Source organism: Cynara cardunculus (genome assembly GCF_001531365.2).
Source record: "Cynara cardunculus var. scolymus isolate 2C chromosome LG 10, CcrdV1, whole genome shotgun sequence".
NCBI classification, from domain to species: Eukaryota; Viridiplantae; Streptophyta; class Magnoliopsida; order Asterales; family Asteraceae; genus Cynara; species Cynara cardunculus.
In genome coordinates, this window is record NC_037537.1 from 22,452,629 (window position 1) to 22,480,285 (window position 27,657).

At 35.6% G+C, this 27,657-nt stretch overlaps 3 protein-coding genes across 7 annotated transcripts; 1 reads left to right on the top strand and 2 right to left on the bottom strand.

Annotated features, from left to right (window-relative positions):
- Positions 1-153: 153 nt before the first annotated feature.
- On the bottom strand, positions 154-7,892 carry LOC112519397 (clathrin interactor EPSIN 2-like). 4 transcript variants are annotated; one of them, XM_025127487.1, is made up of 14 exons: positions 7,594-7,892; positions 6,578-6,667; positions 6,442-6,493; positions 5,581-5,660; positions 5,414-5,492; positions 4,996-5,079; positions 4,417-4,562; positions 3,608-3,910; positions 2,900-2,941; positions 2,682-2,777; positions 2,436-2,620; positions 2,019-2,203; positions 813-1,560; positions 154-738 (listed from the first exon to the last, which is right to left on the bottom strand). In XM_025127487.1, the coding sequence occupies exons 2-14, from the start codon at positions 6,610-6,612 to the stop codon at positions 338-340; spliced, it is 2,436 nt and encodes an 811-aa protein (XP_024983255.1). In that variant the 5' UTR covers positions 6,613-6,667; positions 7,594-7,892; the 3' UTR covers positions 154-337. The 4 variants fall into 4 exon arrangements, with proteins under 4 accessions (XP_024983255.1, XP_024983256.1, XP_024983253.1 ...); XM_025127488.1 differs by having other exon boundaries at positions 6,578-6,653; positions 7,462-7,892; XM_025127485.1 differs by having other exon boundaries at positions 7,462-7,892.
- A 1,074-nt stretch (positions 7,893-8,966) lies between these two features.
- LOC112520324 (mitochondrial import inner membrane translocase subunit PAM16 like 2) lies at positions 8,967-15,300 on the bottom strand. 2 transcript variants are annotated; one of them, XM_025128669.1, is made up of 5 exons: positions 15,167-15,300; positions 11,565-11,652; positions 10,343-10,476; positions 9,480-9,625; positions 8,967-9,153 (listed from the first exon to the last, which is right to left on the bottom strand). In XM_025128669.1, the coding sequence occupies exons 1-4, from the start codon at positions 15,167-15,169 to the stop codon at positions 9,494-9,496; spliced, it is 357 nt and encodes a 118-aa protein (XP_024984437.1). In that variant the 5' UTR covers positions 15,170-15,300; the 3' UTR covers positions 8,967-9,153; positions 9,480-9,493. The 2 variants fall into 2 exon arrangements, with proteins under 2 accessions (XP_024984437.1, XP_024984436.1); XM_025128668.1 differs by lacking the exon at positions 8,967-9,153 and having other exon boundaries at positions 9,303-9,625.
- Positions 15,301-22,134: 6,834 nt separating this feature from the next.
- Positions 22,135-26,827, top strand: LOC112520534 (alpha-ketoglutarate-dependent dioxygenase alkB homolog 6). Its single transcript, XM_025128997.1, has 7 exons — positions 22,135-22,298; positions 22,469-22,529; positions 22,626-22,664; positions 24,520-24,632; positions 25,485-25,716; positions 25,791-25,837; positions 26,576-26,827. Exons 1-7 carry the CDS (start codon positions 22,191-22,193, stop codon positions 26,720-26,722), a joined length of 747 nt encoding a protein of 248 aa, XP_024984765.1. The 5' UTR covers positions 22,135-22,190; the 3' UTR covers positions 26,723-26,827.
- The last annotated feature ends 830 nt before the right edge of the window (positions 26,828-27,657 follow it).

Below are 27,657 nucleotides of genomic sequence, written 5' to 3' on the forward strand. Positions count from 1 at the left end.
AAGGAAATATAATTATAAAACATTAAACTTAATTAATTATTATTTTTAAAGAAAAAAATATTAAACAAATCGAAAATTATTTATGCAACTTCCATTTCTGTCCATTTGTTATTTTATTTAAACAACTTTTAGAGCAGTTTGTCTATTAAAAAATGCAACATTTCAACCCTCCCTTGTGTTTATTTGGCTCCATAAGACACAAAAATTGTTAATGAGGCAACCTGAGAATGGTGATGTCCTCAATCGTATATAATATGAATACAATCAATCATACATTAACCTCAAACACTAAAAACCATTTCATCTTTCCTTTTCAACTGTTTACTGTTTTCCCTTTCTATCTGTAGCCACCACCACCACCACCACCACCACCATACGGTTGTTGGCCATAACCACCACCACCACGACCCATCATCGGGTTGTAAGTTCCAGCCATGGCTGACCCAGGTGGAAAACCGGTTGATGGAGGTTGCATTTGGTATTGACCCATGGGCTGGTTCATACCTCCGTAGCCTGCTCCATAGCCACCAGGTCCAACCATGCTGGAACCCATCATGGGGTTCACTTGCGGTCTGAGTGCACCTGCCCCTGCACGTCCAAATCCAGAACCAGAACCCATAGCCTTACCCATGGTTACATTCGAAGTCATGGGGGTTGTGCTAGTTTTCTCCATTCTCTTCTCCTTCCGGTTCAAGGCTTCAAAGTCGACTCCAATATCAGATAATGGGTTTGTTTTAGCTGCACATAAAGATTAATCATCAAGATATGTTCGATACTGAAAACTTTGAAGATTCATATATGAAGCAACTTACATCCGGCTATATTCAAATTCACGAGTCCTCGGTTCAACGTATCAGCCCAAACAGTCGATTTCGTCTCGAATTTGGATGGTTGTTGAGGAACTATTGCAAGAGCACCAGTTGAAGCAGTGATAGCCGGCACCTGTGGCTGTGGCTGTGGCTGTTGATAGAAACTTGAAGCATTCAACTGTGGTGCAGCTGGTGTGGTTGTAACTTGGACCATGGGTGGAACCGTAGCCGAAGAACCCTGAGGTTCAAAACCCCCATAAAAGTTACTCAGATGAGCAGGTTGCCCATTGGAACCGGGAAAACCTGCCTGTGAGACAGAGCCCGTTTGAGATTGAAAACCATCAAGAGCCATGGTTTGACCACCATGGGGATGGAAACCATCTTGGTGTGGTGTAGGTTGGCCGGGTTGACCTTGGAAACTCGGTGGAAATGCAGTCTGGTTAGGTTGAGCTGGGAAACCTGTTTGAGAAGGAAAGACTGTTTGTGATGGAAAGCCTGTTTGTGATGGAAGTTGGCCAGGTTGAGTTTGAAAATTTGTCTGCGAAGGTCCTGCTGGAGGCAATAGATCCGCTAGAATATCCGTGTTTTGGTCATAATTGCCTCCATATCCAAACTTATTCCCAGATTCCGGGACTGATTGGGGTGGTTCAGCACTTTGACCAAAGACAGATGCCGACTGAGGTGGTGCTGAAAATCCATCTGTTGAACTAACGGCTCTAAAAGGACCGTCACCAAATGGATCTTCAAATGGCTGCATAAACAACAGAATATCAGCTTGACTTGGTCACGACGTAAATCGCCATGATATTAATTTGTGCATCCAAAAAATGATAAGCCCTCGGTACTATCAAAACAGAAACAATTTTCACTTTGGGACGTCCCATATTATTGCAACATCTCCTTTTTCAGCTGAAAACTTGTGTTAAAATTACCTATAATCATCCCCATGGTCATCAATAAGAAGCATTTCAAAAGGGCATTTTGGTCTTTTGACTAATATTCAAACACAATTTTTGTAACCATGGGTGTCCAGGACAGCTTGAGCGCACCTCCACCAATCCCATGGGACCCTGAAGATAATAGCCAGAAAAATCTTCAGTGCCCCTGAGGGCTGAGGAGACTCGAACCAGAGACCTGTGCCCCAAGGCCTAGCCTTTATTTCTACCCGAGTAAAAGGGTATTTTAGGTATTTAAGTTTGTAAAACGAACCTGACTGGAGCTAATAGATGATGAAGATGCAGCCACAAAGGTCTGACCAGGAGGATTTGAGTTAGTGAAGGAATCAGCTTCAGAAGTTGCAGTTGTCGGCACAAGAGCCAATGCATTCACAGAGAAAGAGTCCGATGGAGAACCAAACAAGTCCATTTCAGCAACACCCGATGTTGGTGGGGCCGCTGTTATCCACACCAAAATTTTAAATATATATTCATAAATGAATAATCACTATAGAAAACTGAAATCTGTTCATTCTCTCATTAACCGAACAGTTGTTTCTTTCCAACAAGAAGTCAAGCACCAGTACGAAAAGGCAACTTCATAATTCACAGATTCCACCTTTTTAACATCCCAAAATAGAAACCATTAAAATGAAACAGTAGCAACGAGACAGAGGGAACAGTATTTTACCTGGAAAAGAACCACGGGGATCAAATTCATCAAACCCATTATGTTCCTTATTGGAGGCGGCAGCAGGTGGAGAAGGTATAGCAGCTACTGGTGGTGGAGCAACTGCTGGAGCCTCAGGGCTGCTAGAAACTGTGGTTTCATGCCTGGTGGTTACAGGTGGGGGTGAAGATTTCACCTCTCCATCCCTTCAAATAGTATAAAGTCAGACAATATTCAACGTAATACACCAGAAAGATTCATCTATACCTCTCACTATAAATGGGGCTGCGACCACCGCCCACGGCATCTTCATAACTAGGAGGTACCCCGAGATTTTGTTCAGAAGATTTCCGCTCAATAGGCCTGAAAGAATTTGTTTATGAACATTGTGTTGGATATTGAGCCTGATTTGTACTCAAACCAGTTAACAACGTCTTGAAGGACTATTACAACAAGAAAAGGTATAAAATGTATAACTAGATTACCTTCCATCATGAGATTGATCATCAGTTTTAGCGTAGCTTCCTCTGCAATAAAACAAAATAGAAACTAATGAAGATCACAATATATGCTCAGAATCAAATGGGTCCTGTGTAAAAGATAATACTATAATACAAACATCAATGGGCACGTTTACATAGTTTTCAAAATACCAAACCAAACGAGCACAATATATCCCACCCAGAGGTCCAGGGTTCATTACTTTGTCAAAATTTAAAGGGAATTTTGGACATCGAAAATTTGTCAAACAGTTTCCAAAATTTTGTACCCAATTAAAATTTGCCACTTAAAGGAGATGGAGAATCATACTAGATACGTTTGGCTGGGTTTTAGGGGTTTGAGAAATATGAAGAAAGAAAGAAAATACTAATCACTCCGTCCCAAAATAAATGTCCACAATGAAAAAGGCACACAGTTTTAGAAATGTGTGATTATTACACTTTTTGATTAACTAAATGACAATTTGTCCTAATTTTAGAGGGAATAATGAATTTGTTCATCTCATAATAAAGGGCAGAATTGGAAGATAGGCACTTACTTTTGCAAAATGGAAACTTATTTTGAAACATACTAAAATAGAAATATGGAGACTTATTTCAGGACAGAGGGAGTATTTACATCTTGTCATTAATTCTAGGAGGATTGCAGATTTAATGCAATCATAACAACAAATACAAAGAATATGCATATACCTCGAAGAATATTGTCCTTCATCTTCATAAGCCCGTTCCCTTTCTCTATCAGAGCTTCTACTTCTTCGGCCATAGTTGTCACCATCTACGCTTCTTCTACCTCGGTATTCATCATCCCTATAGCGATCCCGACCATAGCGTTCTTCACCATCACGGCTACCATATTTGTCATCACCCCATTCTCTTTCTCTCCCATACCCATTACGGTCCTCATCTCTACTTCCGTAGCGATCATCATCAAAACCTCCTGGACCAGGGTATGATCCAGGCCTGTACTTCACCCCTCCTGATGCATTGTGAAACCTGATTGGAATGTTACAATCACGTCTCATCAAAAACAAGAAAACAATAATAATTTATGGTGATCATCATACTATAAACAATATCTGAATCGATGCTAAGCCGACTATAAACGTAGTTCAAGGCAAAAGAAACAACAAAAGCAAGATCCAATTTGTTTAGACCATTCAACATTTTTCATTTTTTGGGTCCCATTCATATAGTATGAAAGAAATAGAAATGAGGGCCCATTTACTTGATTTAAGATTAATGAAGATGGAGTCCACAAAATGGAGAATGGGAGAAAATGGTATAAACGGACCGAACCTAAGGTTTGACCCTCCCTATAGACTAAAAATGCGAAGAAAACCAGACCAGATTGCTGAAGATTTGATCAATCGAAATACAAATACCCAACAAAGTATCCTAAGTAAAAAAAACTGTTATCGAGGAAAGATTAAAACTAAATCTTGATCCAAATTCACCATATTATGTGTCAATATGCTTGACTGAATCTTTAATGTACTCACTTGTCCCAGTTGGCAGCAGCCTTCTGCCTAACTTCCTGTATTTTCTCTTTATCGTTCACTAGCGCCACAAGACTCTGTGACTTCTTTCTTACATTGCTCCCTTGATCCCTCGCATTTGAATCAATATACTGAAATTCTGACAACGTCTACACAAAGAAAAAGACATGCTAATAGATAAGCAATGTGATACACTAAGGAATCAATTAGAATACAGTTCGTAGTCGGAAGCTTTCGAATGATTGTAAGCGGAAGGAAGTACAGAGTAGAATCCAGCAATTCGAGAAGCTAGGGTCTCCACCAGCTAAAGCCACAAATTTGGTTATAATCCAGGTGCCCACTCACCTGACACTTATCTATTATTTATACTCTCTCTCCCTTATACTCTAGTAAGTAACAAAATCCCAAACAAAAAGAAAACTTCTGCTTTCCCCAAAATACCCTTCATACCCACCACGAATTACCAAAGTAGCTTTTTGTGGTTCCTCCTCAGGTAAGTGAATCTCAGTGCTGGGTTATCACAATGATAATCTAAAGATAAAGATACTAGAATGTAACAAGTTTCAAAGAATAAAACGATACCGTTATCTGGTAAGAGTGTTCCCTAATCTCATCTATGACACGCTCCGACCCATTTGCTACCAAGTAATCAAGAACGGTCAAACCCTGATGCAAAAGAAAGAAAGTGTCCAGGTTACGTTTTCCCATTCAAGATCAGGCATCAAAAAAGTTGCCTGAGTTATAAATCTTGAGAATCAAAAGATGTGTAAAAGTAGATTTATGCATGAATCAGAAAAAATACACTATTAGCTAAGGTGTGTATGGTAACTAGACGAGACTGGACTGAACATGTGAGTGTCGTCCTGTCCCATTCTAATGTCGCCCCAAATGTGGGACAACAAATTTTTGTACTGTCCTGTTCCATCCTGTCCCCCATATCAAACACACCCGGAAAGAACAGCATAGGGGTATTATGATTTCACATATGAAAGATCCAAACCTTGTACACATGGCGCCAGTTTTTCCCCGTATCATTAACACGCTTCCAAATGACTGACATGATCATCTGGTATTCATGACTGCATATGCATAAAGGAGGATGAATTTAATTGGGCAAAGAGAATCATTTAGTTCTTCATTTGTAAAGGAAAAACAAGCCTAACATACTAGTTTCTTGAAGCCAATGCAATATCAGCAAGAAGCGATCCATGAGGACCCCAAGGCTCGTTACTGGTAGCATCAAGAACCTGGGAAAACATAGATTGAAACATTAACAAAATCGATTCAGGTAAACCTGGTGTAACTTACAGAACCCAACCTTAAAGAGTTCACCCACAAAAAGCTATAAACAAAAGAAGACGTCAATCGGCCTAAAACTTTAGGACACGCTGAATAATCTTCAAAAGGTCTAAGCAATCATTAAGATCATGCATGTTTCCATCATATGACAATCATGTCTTCAGATTGGGTACAGAAATCCTAACCCCAGACCCTACTTTCAAATGGGAATATTGGGCACGTTTTTTTGGTTTATGCTTTTATGCACACACAGTTTTTTATATATTTTCCTCTCACTTGCCGATAATGCTTTAACAATGACATAAGATTACAATCTTGTTAAGTCAAAGTTGATCCACATGAGGATATTTTCTAAGAAACATCCAACTTATGAACACAAACTAGAAGGAAGAAAGGAAGCTAGTTGGTATGCTAATTCTTCAGCCATAAATCAGCCTTTCCCTAGTGTTATTTTCTCAACAAGTAATTCTAGGACTGAAATCTTTATATGGTTTGAAAAGGCAAAGCACAAGTCCAAGGCACGAAAATACAAAAACTCAAAAAAAATCATGTTCCCAATATAAAACAAAAGGTTCCACAAATAAGTAGGTATAATAAGGGGCAGTGGCATGATAAGGTGTAAGACCTTGTTCCAAATCCAATAAGGGGATTTGTAATTTTTACACTCGTAATAATGAAAGGCGGATGATTCAAACATGGAAATTGAAAGGGATAAAGAAAGATATTCACCTTCTGTTCTATTGAAGGAACTTTAAGAACTTTTTTGTTGACTCCTCTCTTACTGCGTGGTACAATTATAAAATCAAGCATCATGAGGAGGCTCTAAAAATTTAAGTAAATTTTATAGATATCAAATTGAACTTACATGTCCCTGACAGTTTGATCAAAGGCCTTCTTCATTATCCCGAAGAAGGATGCAAACAGTCTCCAACTCGAACGCCCTAAAAATATTATTCTGGTTCAGGAAAAATCAAGAAACAAGGAACAATATTAAGCTCAAAATAATCCTGCAAAAGAAAACAGGTTGTAGAAACCACTTATCAAACTAATCATCAAAGTTCAAATTGAATTCACAAAGGACCCGTTTACAGATATAAAGTTTAAAACTCGTGTAACATGATTTTAGACATCAGGAGCAACTAGTTTTTCCTAAGGTATAACAGTAATCTAGACATGTTCGATAGAAGTACGTTAAACATGTTCTTGTATGCCGATAATAACACCAAGATCTCCTAAAAATGGCCTAAATAAGAAGTGAAACCTTTGGATCAAGTGTGCGAAATCCTAAAATCTTAAACTTACTAATTTCATCCAAATTTTTTGCCATTTGTTGTAAGTTGAACATGTAACCCAAATCTAATCTTTAGGATTATGAATTTATGATCAAAACAATTACATTACGTAGCTTAACTATTTTCCTACACCTTCAAGTAGGGTTCAAGGTAAACCAAGCGTCCCACAACTCAAAGAAAGTCACCAATGTACTCTAATAGTTTCTTCAATGCCAAAATAGAAACCCCATTCGGGTGGATTCACCATGGAACTTAAAAAGATGTAGTTCACCCAATAACCATAGATCAAACAATTGGTGGGCAAACAATCATAACCGTAAACATTCACATTAACATGATCAGAATTATTCAATTTTCCTCATAAATTCAAGAAGAAAAAACAAGATCTGAACGAACTAACGGATGAATCAAATAAAATGGAACACATCCAGATCCAAGCAAGCAAAATATATCAAACCTGGTGAAACTGAAGGAGGCAGATCTGATCAACGTGCTATGTGGGTGTTGTGGAAATCGATTTATCGACAGAAATTGAAGGAGGGTAAGATAGAAAGCAAAATTGGAATCTAAAAGAGCAGGTATTCGGCACCTTTGGAGTTGAAATTGAATAGAATTGAAAAAATCAACAAGAGATAGAGGATTTGGTAGTGTTTCTTGGCGTCTGTGTAAGCAAGAAACAACAATTTACGGAGGACAGAGAAAGATTGGAGGGTGACAGCACAATTATACGGAGAGATTTCTGGGATACAAGTATTTTGTTCAAGAAAATTGATTTTCTTATACTTTTCTAGGTGGCACGTAGCAAGTCTTTGTTGGTGTCTGCTATCCCTTCCCATCCAAAATAAATTCACACCATTTTTATTAAAATTTATTATTCATATTATAATAAATATATGAATAGTAATAAGATGAATTAAATTAAGATCGAGACTGTTTGGTAGTTGCTGAATGCTTTGGTATAAAATGATTAAGTAGTTAAAATGATTAAGACATTCTCATGAAATAATACAAAATGAAATATAATTGTTTACAATGATTTTAGGGTGCTGAATGGTTAAGGGAGACTCGGTATGCAAAATCATTCAGATGATTTTATAATCATTAAGAGGCAAAAAAATTACCAAATAAGATTCACATCTTAACGGTTCAGAGTTATGCCTCTTACTATTTTATACGGTTGTTACGTACATTTTTTAGGTCAAATCAGAATATTAAAAATGTAAAAAAAGATATGTTAGATATGTAATATAAGAGAAAATTATAAAGAGATGGTGTAAATAACAAGTAAAAGGATGTATTTAAAATCACCCATAATTATATTAACTTTATTAAAGGGCATTTTAGTCAATTGGTAAAAGCATCTTTGTTGACACAAATGAAAATTGTATAGTCCCTCTCTGCAAAGTAAATGTCTATATTTAGAAAGGAAACATAATTTCACAAATATATAATTATTATATTTTTAATTAATAAAATGATTATTTTTTCTCACAACTATAGAGGAAAAAATTCATCTTATAATTAAGTATAAAACGAGAAAGTAGACATTTATTTTTAAATATGAACATTTATTTTAAGACAAATTAAAATAGTTATGTAAACATTTATTTTGAAACAGAACGAGTACAAATTTAACGATCAATTTGTCTACTTTGTTGCTATCTTTGTCACTCTCATTTTTCATACTCGAGTCTTATCATTCTTTACGTATGAATTTTCATCGTTTGTTACGTAAATATGTCAGTAATACCTAAATGTTTTATGAGCTTTCTTATCAAAAATCATAGTAACTAAAATGATTTGTAACCAAAAAGATGCCAAACAGATTGACGATTAATATCAATGATGTAATGCCGTTATATATTGTTATTCTAACCGCTAAAAGAACCGGTTTTGAGCTAATCGATTTCCAATGATCTCGACATTTAAACCCTCGAACCATCTTCACGGCTAAATCATAGCATTGAAAATATAAAATAATGATAAGAGGTTCAACGAACACGACCATTCTCGATGATTACAAAGATAAATAAAAACTAATCATGGATTTTGAAAAATATTATAAAACAGACCATGTCTCAAATTTGTCCTTAATAAACCAAATTCACAGAATAAAAGTTGCTGGAGACAACTTCTGCCACTAGAATACCTGTCAAACAATGAACATGTGAATAGCAGACATTTCCTCAGTTTCTATCACAAGAAAAGGAAATGCTTTCGTCACCCAATTCATTTAGATCTTACTGTATTTGAAGGTTAGTTTCGAATCCGATGGTCATGTCCGTTAGCGGTTGGTTAAGCTAAAAGAAAAAGAGCATGCAAGATTCAGCCTAATCAACTAACTCGGGTTTTTTCAATATCGAATGGCTTACGATGATATGGTTAAAGAATACAAATTTCAATTCTCTCTCATGATGAATCGGATTATAAACTATACAATCGTTAACAAGGCTTTCAGGTCAAAAAAAGAGTAACCTCCATAGCAGGACTTAACCAGTGCCACCATCTGGCTGATCCTTTGCTTCATAAACCGTCTCTAAACATTCTTTCGCCCTGTGAACCTTTGACTGCAGATAGAAACTCCCGTTCTTGGCGTTTCGTTCAAATAAAGTATCATATTTCTGTACAAAACAATAAAGTGGCTAAAAATTATTGAAACTACTACTAGATGCAATAAAAGCTGGCATAAAATTGGAACATTTTAACACATGGAGGGGTTGTTTGGTTTTTTTCCATCAAGTCTTGTATATATAAAGTTGTCTTGTGTGGATTGATCTATCTGTATAGATTAGAAAGGTTTTTGGTTGGGAGGTCTTTAAATAGATGGAAGAAGCGTGCTTTTTAATTGGGAGTGGCAGGTTTCTGAAAAAACTTGGCTTTCTGCATAAAGCTCCCCCCAGAAGCTTACTGAAAAGCCACTTTCTATATCATTAAGCCACTACCGAACAATCATGTACAGCAGACCGAATAAGCGACAAGTCCCATTAAGCTGCTAACAAACAGACCCTAGTCTCTTCTTATTCGTTCAATCGTTATTCTACCTGTTGTATTTCCCGATTACCTGTTAAATTACCTTATCTTATTTCTTGCTCGCACACACCTTTATTTTGTGCACAAGCCAGGGTCTTCACATAAACGATCTCTCATTCCTAGTGGTTGAGGTAAGATCTGCTTCGCCTCCTACCCTTCCCAGACCCTACTTTCGTATGGGATATATTTCATTCATTTGTGGTTTGGTTTTTTCATAGTGATTTTTGTTTTTTTAACATGTTGACTATAAGGGTAAAGTGGCTTAAGATCTAAACTCCTAATAACTAATTAAAATGTCAAATACTAGCCTGCGCAATTTCTTCCCAGGATGACTGCTCGCTGACACCAAGAATCTGCCTGGCCTCTTGTTCAGTCATAACTTTGTTTCCTCTACGGACGGCATTTTGTAATGTTTCTTGAGCAACACCCGATTTTGAAGCATCTGCAATTGACCATATACGATAAATAAATTATCCTTATGTTTCAATATGGACAGTAAATAATAGTTTTCCTCATATATCCCTAATCTATCTTTTACAGCATATGAAGAAAGTTTACAGGTTGCTCGGTTTACAATGAAAAAAATGAAGCAATGGTTTATAATAGTTACAAACTAACAGTAAGAAGTGTGTTCTCAAATCAACATATCAAAACCCTTGATGACTTAACATTTGGACTGAAGATAATATTACATGAGAAAACATTTCAGCAGTCACTACACAAAAGCAAACACCCAAATGATACTTTAAAGGTACTTTTGAGTGGTCCCTACAGCCAAAGTGTGTTTTAAAGTATCAATGGAATGATTACTGACCAAATTTCTTGCTGTATTATATTATATGAGACGCAGATTATTCACAATAAGGAAGGAGATCCAAGCAAGTATTACCACTTTTCCATCGGCATGTTCAGTGAACTTTTCTTTTTATATGGTGGTTTATTTATTTAAAGCATGCATATCACATGATTGCATAATGAACAGACATCCATCATGGAATAGAATCCAAAGGTAGCTTGACACTGTCCTAAAAGGTAAAGTAATAGAGGAAAAGTATCATCACTCCTAAAAAAGTAGCTAGATGTATTCATACATCTGAGCCTAAAAAACATCATGGCCAATATATACCCATGATGTAACGCATCAATGACTTCAAACAAATGATTGAAGATAAACCAAAGCAAATATATTTCATACTCAAAAACAAAAACAAAATAGGCAAAAGTGAACAGCACATCATCAAGGTCGAACAAAAATAGCGATGCCAAATCAGATAATTTTACAGATTCAAATTTGTAATGCTAAACAATTCTGGATTTAACCCATTCGGCTATATATGATGTTATAGCTACTGGCTCTAAGATATTTACCACCATCTCTACAGTTGGTAAATAGTAATAACTATATGCTCAATTTAGAGGACTTGTATAAATACAGCAACCACAAAGATAACTGCACAATGAAAACTCAACAAAATACATGAAGGGAAAACCCTACAGAGTCAACATAAGGCCATGGTTTCAGAAACTTACTTTGAAGGGCCTGACGATATGCTTGAACAAAAGCCCTTGCCAGTATCCCGGAACCCATTACAATCAGATTTGCTAGAATCTTGGCAGCCTGCACAAACAAGTCCATGATGCAGGTTAAAAATTTTGAACCCCAATATGATTATGCATAAATGCACCTTACATCAATAAAAAATACTTGCAAAAATTTAAACAATGGGCCATCCCTTAAAAACTAAAGCTTCTTAAAAGACAAAAAGAAAAGAATTACATGAATGGAAAGGATATGATGATACAATGTATGATCAAGTGAAATCTTGAGAGTGAAACCAAATATAATCAACAATAATTTTGCACACAATGGCACCAAAATAGACAAGAAAAACAAAAGGCATTTGGCAATCATCTACAATGACATCTATCATTACTAGGATGATGTTTCAAAAAGAACTTGTGACAACGAACTGTCTTATAGCGCTCTCCAGTTGCACCATTGTAAATAGAAGAAAGCCACATTCGAAGACAAATCTATTGATTTAAAAGCTTTCAAATAAGGGTACGGTCTATTTACTTCCTTCATCCTGCTTAATATATCAACATTGCAAACGAACTGATGTTACCTTGTGCTCACAAAAGTAAATGATCAGATAGGGGCCCCCCTTATCTAACAAAGATGCCACAAACTCAAGACACTGAGAGCAGAGGCGAAATGTTAGCATCCATTTTAAGTGTTTAGGCTCCAAGATATAATTGAGGGCAAAAATGGTCAAGTGCCAACTACATGTAATTGAAATTATTTGGAATTAAAACATCTTAACCAATGCCTTAGTTCAAAATATAAAACTATTACGTGTTGTGATTTTCACTTTATTTTTCGTCAATGTTCAAGTTTGATGTTAAATGTATTCTTGTCATTTGAGCAAAATCCATAAGTATAAATAAATACATTCATCATAATAACATATTTAAAATGTAACTTATTAGTTCTCCAGATTCAACAGTCCATCTTACAATTTAAATTGTTTTTAAAACAAATCAAACTCTAAGGTTGAAATATAACCTTTTTAGTCTTAATGGCATACAATTATGTTCACTGAAGTTATGTCCATACAATCAAGGCTTTACACTCTCCAAAGACTTGTACAACCTTAATATCTTCTTTAAGATGTATTTTAGCCTTAAAATCACTTAAGAATCGATCCATGATATAAACTATAGATAGGTGTTTAAACCATCAATAAGTAAAAGTGTAAAACTCAAGGCTTAGCAACTTAGAATTGAATTAGCAAGCTGTTTACTTTGAAAGACATTCATCTAACATCATAGTTGGAACTGAACATTTTGACAAGTTTATGTATGCGAACTTTTAGAAATTATGAATTTTAGTAATATAATTAGTGAGTGACGGCCAACATAACTTTTGAGAACTAAAAGCAATCAATGAATGAACTTTGTATCTTCGACATCTTAATAGGAAGCATCTGGTTTTTTCTGCCATTGCTTAAAATGAGATCCTTGTACGGTGGAAAAGGCACCCAACTGACTCTATCTCTAAAATTATCATGACAATCTTTAAGCATCCAACATAATTAAAATTTGAATGTAAACAAGATATACCTGGTAAAACAAAATAAAAAATTTGTACACGTTTGAGCAATTATCAAAATATCAGTAGGAAAAGTAAAGAATGTGGTATAGGAAGACCTGAGTTTTAAATGATGTATTCATGCTAAATAAGCCAAACAGAGAAAATATGTCCCATTCAAAAGTAAGGTCTAGGGGGTATGATATCATCCCATAGAGTAAAGCAACTATTTCCATGAAGACTGGCTTGCAAAAAAAAGTTTGAAAAACATTTTGGTGGAAAACCGCGTTTTCGTAAAGTTTGTCAGAAAAGATCAGAAGAAATTAAAAGTACAAAGGACTTGACACCAAAAGGTAAATTACGAAGAGCTTTTGAAAATAATAAGATAGTATAGGAGGTTACACAAACAAGTACCAAAAGCGTATAACAATACCACAAACTAACATCCCTCTTTCTTAATGGTCTGAAAACCTATTTCAGCACTCCAACCCTCCCTCACCTCACCCTATACCCTTCCAACCTCCCCTCCTCCCAGCCATGTTATCTACCAAGAACTCCTTTCAGAGGTCATGTCCTCGAACATGTATAAAGTAGACATGTCCAACCTCAAATGCTCATCTCACGTCCTCCCCGACGTGTCCCTCCTCTTCGCCATTTTGATTGCCATGTTTTCTACTGTCCACGCTAGAAAACACATTTCTCTCCTACGAGCGTGCCCAGACCATCACGATCTCCACTCTCTCAATTTATTGATGATAGGCCCAGCTTCCAATCTTCTTGAAAGACCTTGTTCAATATCTCGTCAAACATGGTTCGACCACATGTCCATTTGAGCATCCTCGTTTTTGCAACTTCCAACTTCCTCCAATGGGCATTCTTTGTTGCTCAACACTCAGACTTGTACAATATAGTTGGTCTGATGGCTAAAAGGAATTTTCCCTTCAATTAGCAAAACATTCTTGTCATGCAACATTCCCATGGCAACCCTCCTCTTTTTACCAATTTGTGTTTATGTTATGTGTTACGTCATATTCAGCATCTCCTTTCTTCTGAATCATGGGGCCTAAATATACTTACAGATTACTTAATTGACAATAATAACCTTCACATCCATGTTTGACTCTGAAGTTTGACTTCCAAAAAAATCAAAACAACATCACTTCCAAGTGTTTGTACTTCAAACTTTTACCATGTGTAAACCTTTTTCCCCTAATTGACTTGAATGTTAACTTTTTAGAACTCAAACATTCAACAAATGGACTATGAGATCTTGTCCCAACTTTTGGTGTTCAAGTGCTGAGTGTCACACCTTAAATGAATGTTTCTCTTCTCTATAACATAGTAAACTAAAACATGGGATCAAGGTTTATCTCTCGAATCTCGATGAAGGACATCTGCATCCCCAGCAAGAGTTCCCCAAAATAGAATATTTAGTTGGTTGAACTGAATCTAGTCAGTAGTCACATCCTTTTCAACCAATAATTTCTATCAGGCTGATACCACGATCCTCTAAATACAGTCAAAATCATTGAGGTGGCTGAATAATCATAATCAGAACACCCGAACATTGTTTTTTATATGTATAACCCCTCATAGATGAGCTAAAATAATCAACCTAAGATGCCAAGGGGCAACCTATTGCATCATAAATTATGCTTTCGTTTTTTGTATCACGACAACAAGAAGAAAAGAAAAACCTGCCACGAGGCCAGGATAATAACACAAACAGTTCCTCTATCCATCCATTAAAACAGAAATATTTCAAGATTCGAAGTTGATCACGACAATCTTTAAATAACATTTCGATTCATGTATATGTACCGACTCAAAGCAAAAACGTAAGACAACTTAATCGTATCATAAATTCCGACAAATGAATTACGACCTAAACCTCCTTTTCATATATGCAGAAATCTTAAAAGCTATAAAAACTAAAAACTCCCGTCGATTTCGTCATGATCCTTCAAACCCCACTTATCATTCAAGGAAATTACGAATAAAAATAACTAATAAATAGAAAAACAGAATTCCGAAAACATACCATAGTTATAATTTGAGATGGCCGATCAACACTCAGCGAAACTTAACGTTGAAGCAAGAAGATTTGGTCAGGTATAGGGTTTTGTTTGTGAAGACAGGGGAAAGGTCGGTGCGTTCAACTCGGGAAAGGATTCCTGACAGAAAATCCCTAGCCATTATATAAGAAATAAATTATTAGCATTTGGCCCCTTATCTTTAACTCATTCACAAACTGACCCCTAATATTTTATAAATGCCTAGCACACCGTTTTACTTTATAAAAATAGTGTAGTTCAACCGATAGCATTTATAAACAAAGGTTCATAAAAAAAATTATGCAAGAAAATAGCAAAATTCTCGAATGTGATATTTTTTCTTTTTTATGATTGACCTGGATATCCAATCCGTTATACGTGCCGACTAATCTCAAGACAACCATCTGCTTTGTAGGTAGCCTAGAGTCACCACATTTGAATCCCCATGTCCACAAGAGAATTTTTATTTTTCCTTAAATAAAAATAGAGTACTACTACTCAATAACGGTACTACCACACTAAAACATTATGACTCTGTAAATAATTACTTCGATCTAGTTTTGGAGCTGAGATGAAGACGAAGGTGTGGACTGAAGAAGCTAGACGTTATAATTGTAGAGAAGGCTATCACAAACGGTTACTATTAGTGGTGCAAATAAAACAAAGGGTCATGGTGATAGTTGGGTCGTGGAGATTAACAAGAAAAAATATGGGAGGTTTACAGTGTCAGTCACATACCGGTGGGGAGGTGATAAAGATGGTTGGCAATGCGGGAACAGGATGAAGATGGGTGAGTCACGTAAGATTAATTAACAACGTGCATCTATGATATAAGAATTTGGACGCTCATTTTCTAAGTGGCAAAAAGACTAAAATGCCTCTCAATTAATAACAGTAGCAAACAACTCTAACGATAGTAATCAAAGGGCCTTTGGCCTAATGGTATGTGAGTCTTTGGCCTCCTAGAAGGACAATGGTTCAAACCTCACCGAATGTGAGGAGGGTATGCGAGTTTATTTGTTCTATTTACCGTATATAAATATTATATACTCCAAAAAGAAAACTCTAGCGACAATGGACCGTTTTTGCAAACGAAAATGAAAGAGAAAATTGCATCAAAATGGAACAAACTTTCACCTTATTCTTATTTTGGGGAATCAACTTTTAAAATATTCATTTAGGGGTCTCAATCAAACTTTTTGTTTATTTAAGGGTCTGGTTGATCTGTTGACCTGTTAATACTGACATAATCCGGATCTTTTGTCAACTAAGATATTTCACGTCATATTAATTTTTTATTTTAAATCTACGTCATAGTTTAAAATTGTAAAATAATTATATAAAATTAACTAAAATTCCTTTTTTTTCAAAAATTAATTATAAAAAAATTAATGCAATAAAATATATTTTTCTTTCCAAATATCGTTTTTAAATAAAAAAAATTCAAATATCAAATTGAAGATGTTTCTAAATCTCGTTTTTTAATAAAAAAATTAATTGATGCAATAAAAAATAAATATTAAATATCAAATGTAGAAAGGACAGCCTGTCGGAGAGGGCAGAAAGCTATAGCGGCAGAAAGCTATGGGACGACGGCGATTGAAGGAAGAGGGAGGGGTAGATGTTGTGGAAAAGGGCAGAAAGCTACAGCGGCAGGAGACTATGAGACGACGACAATTGAAGGAAGAGGGAGGGGCAGGATTGTGACCGAGGTAGGAGACGTGAAGCGGACTTCATTTTGATTTGTTTTAATTATAATGATGATTTGTCANATCCTGCTTAATATATCAACATTGCAAACGAACTGATGTTACCTTGTGCTCACAAAAGTAAATGATCAGATAGGCCCCCCCCCTAAATGACCAAGATGCCACAAACTCAAGACACTGAGAGCAGAGGCGAAATGTTAGCATCCATTTTAAGTGTTTAGGCTCCAAGATATAATTGAGGGCAAAAATGGTCAAGTGCCAACTACATGTAATTGAAATTATTTGGAATTAAAACATCTTAACCAATGCCTTAGTTCAAAATATAAAACTATTACGTGTTGTGATTTTCACTTTATTTTTCGTCAATGTTCAAGTTTGATGTTAAATGTATTCTTGTCATTTGAGCAAAATCCATAAGTATAAATAAATACATTCATCATAATAACATATTTAAAATGTAACTTATTAGTTCTCCAGATTCAACAGTCCATCTTACAATTTAAATTGTTTTTAAAACAAATCAAACTCTAAGGTTGAAATATAACCTTTTTAGTCTTAATGGCATACAATTATGTTCACTGAAGTTATGTCCATACAATCAAGGCTTTACACTCTCCAAAGACTTGTACAACCTTAATATCTTCTTTAAGATGTATTTTAGCCTTAAAATCACTTAAGAATCGATCCATGATATAAACTATAGATAGGTGTTTAAACCATCAATAAGTAAAAGTGTAAAACTCAAGGCTTAGCAACTTAGAATTGAATTAGCAAGCTGTTTACTTTGAAAGACATTCATCTAACATCATAGTTGGAACTGAACATTTTGACAAGTTTATGTATGCGAACTTTTAGAAATTATGAATTTTAGTAATATAATTAGTGAGTGACGGCCAACATAACTTTTGAGAACTAAAAGCAATCAATGAATGAACTTTGTATCTTCGACATCTTAATAGGAAGCATCTGGTTTTTTCTGCCATTGCTTAAAATGAGATCCTTGTACGGTGGAAAAGGCACCCAACTGACTCTATCTCTAAAATTATCATGACAATCTTTAAGCATCCAACATAATTAAAATTTGAATGTAAACAAGATATACCTGGTAAAACAAAATAAAAAATTTGTACACGTTTGAGCAATTATCAAAATATCAGTAGGAAAAGTAAAGAATGTGGTATAGGAAGACCTGAGTTTTAAATGATGTATTCATGCTAAATAAGCCAAACAGAGAAAATATGTCCCATTCAAAAGTAAGGTCTAGGGGGTATGATATCATCCCATAGAGTAAAGCAACTATTTCCATGAAGACTGGCTTGCAAAAAAAAGTTTGAAAAACATTTTGGTGGAAAACCGCGTTTTCGTAAAGTTTGTCAGAAAAGATCAGAAGAAATTAAAAGTACAAAGGACTTGACACCAAAAGGTAAATTACGAAGAGCTTTTGAAAATAATAAGATAGTATAGGAGGTTACACAAACAAGTACCAAAAGCGTATAACAATACCACAAACTAACATCCCTCTTTCTTAATGGTCTGAAAACCTATTTCAGCACTCCAACCCTCCCTCACCTCACCCTATACCCTTCCAACCTCCCCTCCTCCCAGCCATGTTATCTACCAAGAACTCCTTTCAGAGGTCATGTCCTCGAACATGTATAAAGTAGACATGTCCAACCTCAAATGCTCATCTCACGTCCTCCCCGACGTGTCCCTCCTCTTCGCCATTTTGATTGCCATGTTTTCTACTGTCCACGCTAGAAAACACATTTCTCTCCTACGAGCGTGCCCAGACCATCACGATCTCCACTCTCTCAATTTATTGATGATAGGCCCAGCTTCCAATCTTCTTGAAAGACCTTGTTCAATATCTCGTCAAACATGGTTCGACCACATGTCCATTTGAGCATCCTCGTTTTTGCAACTTCCAACTTCCTCCAATGGGCATTCTTTGTTGCTCAACACTCAGACTTGTACAATATAGTTGGTCTGATGGCTAAAAGGAATTTTCCCTTCAATTAGCAAAACATTCTTGTCATGCAACATTCCCATGGCAACCCTCCTCTTTTTACCAATTTGTGTTTATGTTATGTGTTACGTCATATTCAGCATCTCCTTTCTTCTGAATCATGGGGCCTAAATATACTTACAGATTACTTAATTGACAATAATAACCTTCACATCCATGTTTGACTCTGAAGTTTGACTTCCAAAAAAATCAAAACAACATCACTTCCAAGTGTTTGTACTTCAAACTTTTACCATGTGTAAACCTTTTTCCCCTAATTGACTTGAATGTTAACTTTTTAGAACTCAAACATTCAACAAATGGACTATGAGATCTTGTCCCAACTTTTGGTGTTCAAGTGCTGAGTGTCACACCTTAAATGAATGTTTCTCTTCTCTATAACATAGTAAACTAAAACATGGGATCAAGGTTTATCTCTCGAATCTCGATGAAGGACATCTGCATCCCCAGCAAGAGTTCCCCAAAATAGAATATTTAGTTGGTTGAACTGAATCTAGTCAGTAGTCACATCCTTTTCAACCAATAATTTCTATCAGGCTGATACCACGATCCTCTAAATACAGTCAAAATCATTGAGGTGGCTGAATAATCATAATCAGAACACCCGAACATTGTTTTTTATATGTATAACCCCTCATAGATGAGCTAAAATAATCAACCTAAGATGCCAAGGGGCAACCTATTGCATCATAAATTATGCTTTCGTTTTTTGTATCACGACAACAAGAAGAAAAGAAAAACCTGCCACGAGGCCAGGATAATAACACAAACAGTTCCTCTATCCATCCATTAAAACAGAAATATTTCAAGATTCGAAGTTGATCACGACAATCTTTAAATAACATTTCGATTCATGTATATGTACCGACTCAAAGCAAAAACGTAAGACAACTTAATCGTATCATAAATTCCGACAAATGAATTACGACCTAAACCTCCTTTTCATATATGCAGAAATCTTAAAAGCTATAAAAACTAAAAACTCCCGTCGATTTCGTCATGATCCTTCAAACCCCACTTATCATTCAAGGAAATTACGAATAAAAATAACTAATAAATAGAAAAACAGAATTCCGAAAACATACCATAGTTATAATTTGAGATGGCCGATCAACACTCAGCGAAACTTAACGTTGAAGCAAGAAGATTTGGTCAGGTATAGGGTTTTGTTTGTGAAGACAGGGGAAAGGTCGGTGCGTTCAACTCGGGAAAGGATTCCTGACAGAAAATCCCTAGCCATTATATAAGAAATAAATTATTAGCATTTGGCCCCTTATCTTTAACTCATTCACAAACTGACCCCTAATATTTTATAAATGCCTAGCACACCGTTTTACTTTATAAAAATAGTGTAGTTCAACCGATAGCATTTATAAACAAAGGTTCATAAAAAAAATTATGCAAGAAAATAGCAAAATTCTCGAATGTGATATTTTTTCTTTTTTATGATTGACCTGGATATCCAATCCGTTATACGTGCCGACTAATCTCAAGACAACCATCTGCTTTGTAGGTAGCCTAGAGTCACCACATTTGAATCCCCATGTCCACAAGAGAATTTTTATTTTTCCTTAAATAAAAATAGAGTACTACTACTCAATAACGGTACTACCACACTAAAACATTATGACTCTGTAAATAATTACTTCGATCTAGTTTTGGAGCTGAGATGAAGACGAAGGTGTGGACTGAAGAAGCTAGACGTTATAATTGTAGAGAAGGCTATCACAAACGGTTACTATTAGTGGTGCAAATAAAACAAAGGGTCATGGTGATAGTTGGGTCGTGGAGATTAACAAGAAAAAATATGGGAGGTTTACAGTGTCAGTCACATACCGGTGGGGAGGTGATAAAGATGGTTGGCAATGCGGGAACAGGATGAAGATGGGTGAGTCACGTAAGATTAATTAACAACGTGCATCTATGATATAAGAATTTGGACGCTCATTTTCTAAGTGGCAAAAAGACTAAAATGCCTCTCAATTAATAACAGTAGCAAACAACTCTAACGATAGTAATCAAAGGGCCTTTGGCCTAATGGTATGTGAGTCTTTGGCCTCCTAGAAGGACAATGGTTCAAACCTCACCGAATGTGAGGAGGGTATGCGAGTTTATTTGTTCTATTTACCGTATATAAATATTATATACTCCAAAAAGAAAACTCTAGCGACAATGGACCGTTTTTGCAAACGAAAATGAAAGAGAAAATTGCATCAAAATGGAACAAACTTTCACCTTATTCTTATTTTGGGGAATCAACTTTTAAAATATTCATTTAGGGGTCTCAATCAAACTTTTTGTTTATTTAAGGGTCTGGTTGATCTGTTGACCTGTTAATACTGACATAATCCGGATCTTTTGTCAACTAAGATATTTCACGTCATATTAATTTTTTATTTTAAATCTACGTCATAGTTTAAAATTGTAAAATAATTATATAAAATTAACTAAAATTCCTTTTTTTTCAAAAATTAATTATAAAAAAATTAATGCAATAAAATATATTTTTCTTTCCAAATATCGTTTTTAAATAAAAAAAATTCAAATATCAAATTGAAGATGTTTCTAAATCTCGTTTTTTAATAAAAAAATTAATTGATGCAATAAAAAATAAATATTAAATATCAAATGTAGAAAGGACAGCCTGTCGGAGAGGGCAGAAAGCTATAGCGGCAGAAAGCTATGGGACGACGGCGATTGAAGGAAGAGGGAGGGGTAGATGTTGTGGAAAAGGGCAGAAAGCTACAGCGGCAGGAGACTATGAGACGACGACAATTGAAGGAAGAGGGAGGGGCAGGATTGTGACCGAGGTAGGAGACGTGAAGCGGACTTCATTTTGATTTGTTTTAATTATAATGATGATTTGTCAAAATAATTTCCACATAATATTTGTTTAAATAATTTTCTTCCAAGTCATATTAAGTTATTTGTTACTTGTTCAACAGGTCAGTCAGACCCTTAAATAAACAAAAAGTTTGATAGAGACCCTTAAATAAATATTTTAAAAGTTAGTTCCCAAAATAAGAATAAGGTAAAAGTTAGTTCCATTTTGATGCAATTTTCCCAAAATGAAACTACTTCCTTTCTAATTTCCAAACATTGATGACAATACTAATTCTTGCCAAATCTCAGGGACTATATTTGTAACTTATTATAACAATGAATAATGGATTTGTTTTAAAGCTATATATTTCCAAACGAAGCTGATCCGGTGTCTTCTGATCATCTCGATACACAGCGTGAAGATTCTGATCAGTTTGTAAAAAACGGAGGGAAATGGAAGCCAGAGATCATTTGAACAAGTTCAAAGTTGGTTCTGTTCCGACCTTGTTCTACATCCCGGACTTCATATCCGATTCGGATCAAAAACTTCTCTTAAATCATGTATGTGAATTACTATCTTCTATTATTTGTTGCCGTTTTGTTTCCTATTTCTTATTGTTCATTAGCGTCGTCCAGAAATCAGAATAGTATGAATTTTCACTTCGAAATTGAGACCAGCTGTGTAGCTGGTTAATCCTTTTTTTCTCCGACTGAAACGAGGGCTTTTGTAGATTTATACAGCTCCAGTTTCGAAATGGAAGTCTTTGAAAAATAGGAGACTGCAAAATTGGGGTATTTTACTGCTGTATATTTATCAATTTGTTAATTTCGTAGTGCAAACTGATATTGTGTTTGATGATTCTTTTTATGGTGTTATGTCTGTCACAGGGGGGATTGTCCATGAAAAGGGTCTTTTGCCTCAAGATTGTAAGCACCAACCCCTTTCCTATCATCAATCCTTGTCATAAAACTCTTAGACAATTTCCATTTTGGGACACCCCTTGTTGACTGCAGAGTTTTATCTGTTACGAAGTTTACAGGCTAAAATCTAAATGTCTGGGGATAGTCATTGTTCCAAGTTTCAATGACATTGATTTTGTTCACAAGGTTCAATCCCTCTCAAAACAAATGTGAAGTTTGACTAGGCATATATTCCAAAGAGATTTTGATCATTATTCTAATATCTAAAATGTGTTTAAAAAAAGACAAAATAGGGATTGGATCAAACTCAATGACTTTGATATCTTATTATGATTATAAGTAATATTGGACTGAAATCTTGCTAAAAGGAGATGTATTGCATTTGTGTTGGTGTGGAAGGAGTATTGTTTTTGTCATGGAAGGGTATTTAAGGTGTTTATATAAGATCAAACACTTCACTAAATTATATATTTAGTAGAAACTTGTGAACGTCATGGGAAGGATCGAGTGTATTTTAATTATTTCAGTTGCAGGGGTAACTTTGTTCAATATTTACACGGTGAAATGTTTCGAGCAGATGGCTAGGAACTTTATTATTGTCATACAGTTTACCATATTGCCTTTACTTTTCTTTAACTATGGATGGATTTATGTCAATATCAGATCCAGAAATTGAGCCGATAGATAGTAATTGTCATATGCAATTATGCATCTATGATTTGGTGCAAAGAATTATGCTTGTCGAACTTGAAGATTGTTCATTGTGGAGGTTTACCTTGCTATATGTGCAATGGTGTCGATAAAATGCTTCTTCTTGCCGTTTCATTTGGAGTATGCTAGTGTTGGTTTTTTTTTTTTGCTTGTCATTGAATTTAATAAATCAAATAAGAAAAATTAGTATAGATAGATGCAATAGGTGGCCTTAGTTTTGGTATTATTAGGTGATGTTGAACTTTACAAATGATATTTCTAATTCGGCTATTGCAATCAATGGTAGAAGGACAGACCAAATAGACACATGTGAGGATGGTTTTCTAATCTAAGTTAGTTGGAAACTCATACATCCCCCTTTCTATGAAAATGATGAGTGCTTCTGTTTTTGGATGTCTAATGAAGGTTGCAACAGTCCCATCTTGGAAAATTCTGAAGTGAAACTTGCCTCTTTTCCAAGTATTATGATTGCAGTAAATTGATGATATTGATTAGGATCAACCAAATTTCTTATTTTATCATTATTAAAGGGTTCTTTAGAATGGCAAATAGTCAAAGACTTCCTTATAACTATTTGTGTAGTCATTGTTGCAATATTCATATGGTGTGTTGCCTTCAAAATGGGGTCCTTTGGATAAATGACCTTAAATGAGGTTTCATTTAGGAGCATGTCTTAAAAGAATAGCTCAATGACCTTCATCTGACCTGCCAAAACAGCCTGTCTGTGGTAAAGAATAGTTTGCTCCCATAAAAACTTAGAAATACACTCGAGGGTCATTTTGCAAAACGAGCTTCTAGAGAAGGTGATTGAGCTAAATAGCCTCTCGGAAATTGGAAATGAGCATGTCTAATTGTCAAAAATGGGCTGATTTGATGCTGTTTCCTGCCAAGAACAATACGTGTTGAATTAAACCGCCAATTGCGGCTAATGTGTACTGTGCCTTATGGAGGTTTGGGCCTTTGAACCAGGATAATGTAGATTCTTGCTCAGGCTTCACTTCGTATTATCTCTTCTTACTTTAGTCAATTCTCATGAAATGGTGCCAATGGCTATATTTGAGAAGTTGTTTCTAGCCGTTGCACATACATACACATGTATTATGTTGTTAAATTAAGACTGAATCTCTGCATGTTTTCTCTGTGTCTGTAGTACCTCCATGGCTGACAAAAATTACAGAGAGAATTAATGAGGAATCGTGTCTATATCCTTCTGCAATCAATCATGTCCTCATCAACGAGTACCTTCCTAACCAAGGCATAATGGTTTGTAATAGATCTCTCATGCTAAAAGTTCGTTTTCGGTTTAATTCCCATTGTTGTTACTATATCATGCTCCATCATGTTTAGATGAAGTATGTGAAAATCTATAGTTCGTTTTGTACATGCCAAAGAAAAGAACGAAGCTTGTCTCGTCCTTGTGCATACTTTTGTGAATCCAGTATGCTAGATTCCTTTCGATAGAAAGTAGCGTCTTTGGTGTGTTTTGTGTGCTTTTTAGCTAGATAATCTTTTGAACTTTTTTTTTTCAAATTTGTGGCTTAGAGTTGTGCTTTCTATATCTTTCACTAAACCTTTCTTGCAAATCGGAGGTGTTCTGAAACGACCTTTGTCTTTTGGGACAAAGGTAACGTCCGTGTAAATCTTACCCCTCAGACCCTACTTTCGGGAGGAATATAGAGAGGGCAGACCCAGGATTTTTGCCGAGCCCTTAAGGTAGATCAAAGGCCCGCAAAGTCGTCCAGTGTGTTTTTAGCCGAATTTCACCATTTTTAGGGATTTTTAAGTATTTTGGTTGATTTCGAGGGACTTTTTCATTTTTTGGTTGATTTCGAGGGACTTCTTCAGTTTTTTGGTTGATGTCCCTTGTATTTTCTAATATCCCCGAGCACCCGTCAAAGTTTAAGGGGTGCACCTTTCATCCCCTCAAAAAATTACTCACGAAAATCAGTTAAGCAGGTACATGGGACCCGCTCAGGCCTTCACAAGTCCACCCCTCATGTACTAGATAGGTTTGGTTTGGTTTGGTTTGGTTTGGTTTTCAGTATGCTAGTACACTTTTTTAGGCAAAATGGCTTCATCTCACTTTTACTGACAAGTTCTTTGGTTGAAATGTAGCCTCACCAGGATGGCCCAGCATATTTTCCGGTGGTGGCCATTCTTTCACTAGGGTCACACGTTGTTATGGACTTCACTCCCCATTATAGTTTAACAGGCAATACAAGCAGTATTGACGATAGAGGTTCCGCAGAAGGAACTGATGATGAACATTTACAATACCACCAMCACCCTTTTTCTGTTGCATTGATGCCAGGCAGTCTATTGATATTTAAAGACTCTGCGTACTCAGGTGGGTCTATTCTTTAAATGTTTTCTTGTTTCATCTCAATGAATCTCATCATTTTTCTTGTTTCTGGTAAACAGATTACTTGCATGGTATAAAAGATTGTGAAATCCAGCAATATGATAAGGTAAGATGGCTAAAGAACCATCATAGTATTTTTAATATTATATGATACCAAATAGGCAATGATTCAGCGTTATCTGAATTACCGGTAGATCCCAACCTCCTTGTAGGTGAACGCTTCAAACCTCACCTTGGTGAAGAGTGTGTATAAATTTTGCCATATATATATATATAAAGAGAGAGAGAGAGTTCAGTTGAGAACTAACTTCCGTTATGAACCGGTGACAAACAAGTGCCGACACTTGTTCCCATTTGTTCCCATCGAATGTGATTTTTTGACAACATTCATCATAAATGTTTCCTGTGAATGTATGGGACAGCTGGCATGCTCTCCTCCCAGGTTCACAACAGAAGTTAGGTTTGCAACTATACCTACCCCTACATATATATAGAGAGAGAGAGAGAGGGGGAGGGAGAAAGAAAGTTTCAAATACAAACCATTTCATTCATACAAACCAATCAGTTGAGTTATTCATGCAAATGATGAGGGTTCATTTATTATGATCCGAATATTTATGGAAGATTAATATAGTTTATTAATTATGATAAATAATCGAGATATTTATTTAACTAGATGTTCATTAGACCAGATGAATGGTTGAGAGTGATTTTGTATGGTGTTTGTACAAATGACATGGTCTGTATTTGAAACTTATCTCTCCTCTCTCTACATGTATATAGATAGATAAATAGACGGTCTTGTTTTTATCCTTATATTGTTTGTATTTGTTTTGGTTTTCAGGCGGTGAACGCCACTGAAGTTTTACGACAACAAAGTGTGGTTGAAAGGCATGATGAGGATTTGAAGGCCATTCGAAGATCTAGCACGAGGGTTTCGTTGACGTGTCGAGTAGTGTCTAAGGTTCACAGGAATCTGTTCAAGTTTTAAAATTGCTTTTGAGTAGTTCTTTTAGCTGTTTTGGTTGTGATTTGAGGCTGAAAAAGTCGATCTTGAAAGGTTTTAGTTCTGTTTAATTCGATCTCAATTTGTTTCTTCAATTTAGGGCACACTACTAACATAGTGCATATTCTTCGGCCGATTCTCCAATAATTCTCTTAAATGGAAAATAAAAATTCAAAATGTCCAAAAAGAATTACGATTGTTTTCAATATATTTAATGAAGCTTTATTTCTCACTCTTATACGTTTTAATTTCAATGATTTTAATTGTTGGGGATAATAATATAAGTTAAGAGTAAACTAAAAAAATTGGTTTACGTGGTCTATCAAAAATAACGTTATTCATCCTTGTAGTTTTGAAATTACAAAATGGTCATCATTGTTTGTAAAAACATCTAGATTTGGTCCCTCTTATCGGTCGTTAAAAAAAACCCGTTAAATGAGGGGCTTTTTCATTCATTTATCGGTTTTCACAATGACCGAAATCATAAACACAATTTTGATTGTGTAAAGGATAAAAAGAATGATAAAAGAGGATGAAAACGTCTCTAGTGTAACAAAACAAAAACAAAAAAAAAACCCCTTTAGAGGAAGTGACTAATTGTAAATCATTATGGTCATTTTGTAATTTTGAGACTGCAAGAACGAAGAGTGTTATTTCCGACAAACCATAGGGGCCGATATTGTAGTTTACTCTAAAATATTATTTCTCCAATTTTTGCGAGGACTTATTTCAAATTTGAAGAACTTTGTCTTCTCTCGTACTTTCTCCGGTTTGAAGAAAGTTACGAAAAATCCAGAGCAAAAAAATTAGCCTAAAAGCTTCTTTTTATTCACTATGAAAAAACTGTTGAAGATGTTTTTGCATACGATGGGAATAGGTTTGTGTCTCACCAAGTCCACCAAATATCTAGCACTTACGTA

Coding starts and splice junctions, on each gene's coding strand:
- LOC112519397 (XM_025127487.1), bottom strand. CDS start 6,612: ATGAAGAAGGCCTTTGATCAAACTGTCAGGGACAT. Junction 6,494..6,577: donor GATCAAACTGTCAGGGACAT/GTAAGTTCAATT, acceptor TGTACCACGCAG/TAAGAGAGGAGTCAACAAAA. Junction 2,778..2,899: donor GATCAATCTCATGATGGAAG/GTAATCTAGTTA, acceptor AAATTCTTTCAG/GCCTATTGAGCGGAAATCTT.
- LOC112520324 (XM_025128669.1), bottom strand. Junction 10,477..11,564: donor ATATCGTCAGGCCCTTCAAA/GTAAGTTTCTGA, acceptor GGTCAATTGCAG/ATGCTTCAAAATCGGGTGTT. Junction 9,626..10,342: donor CCTGGGAAGAAATTGCGCAG/GCTAGTATTTGA, acceptor TGTTTTGTACAG/AAATATGATACTTTATTTGA.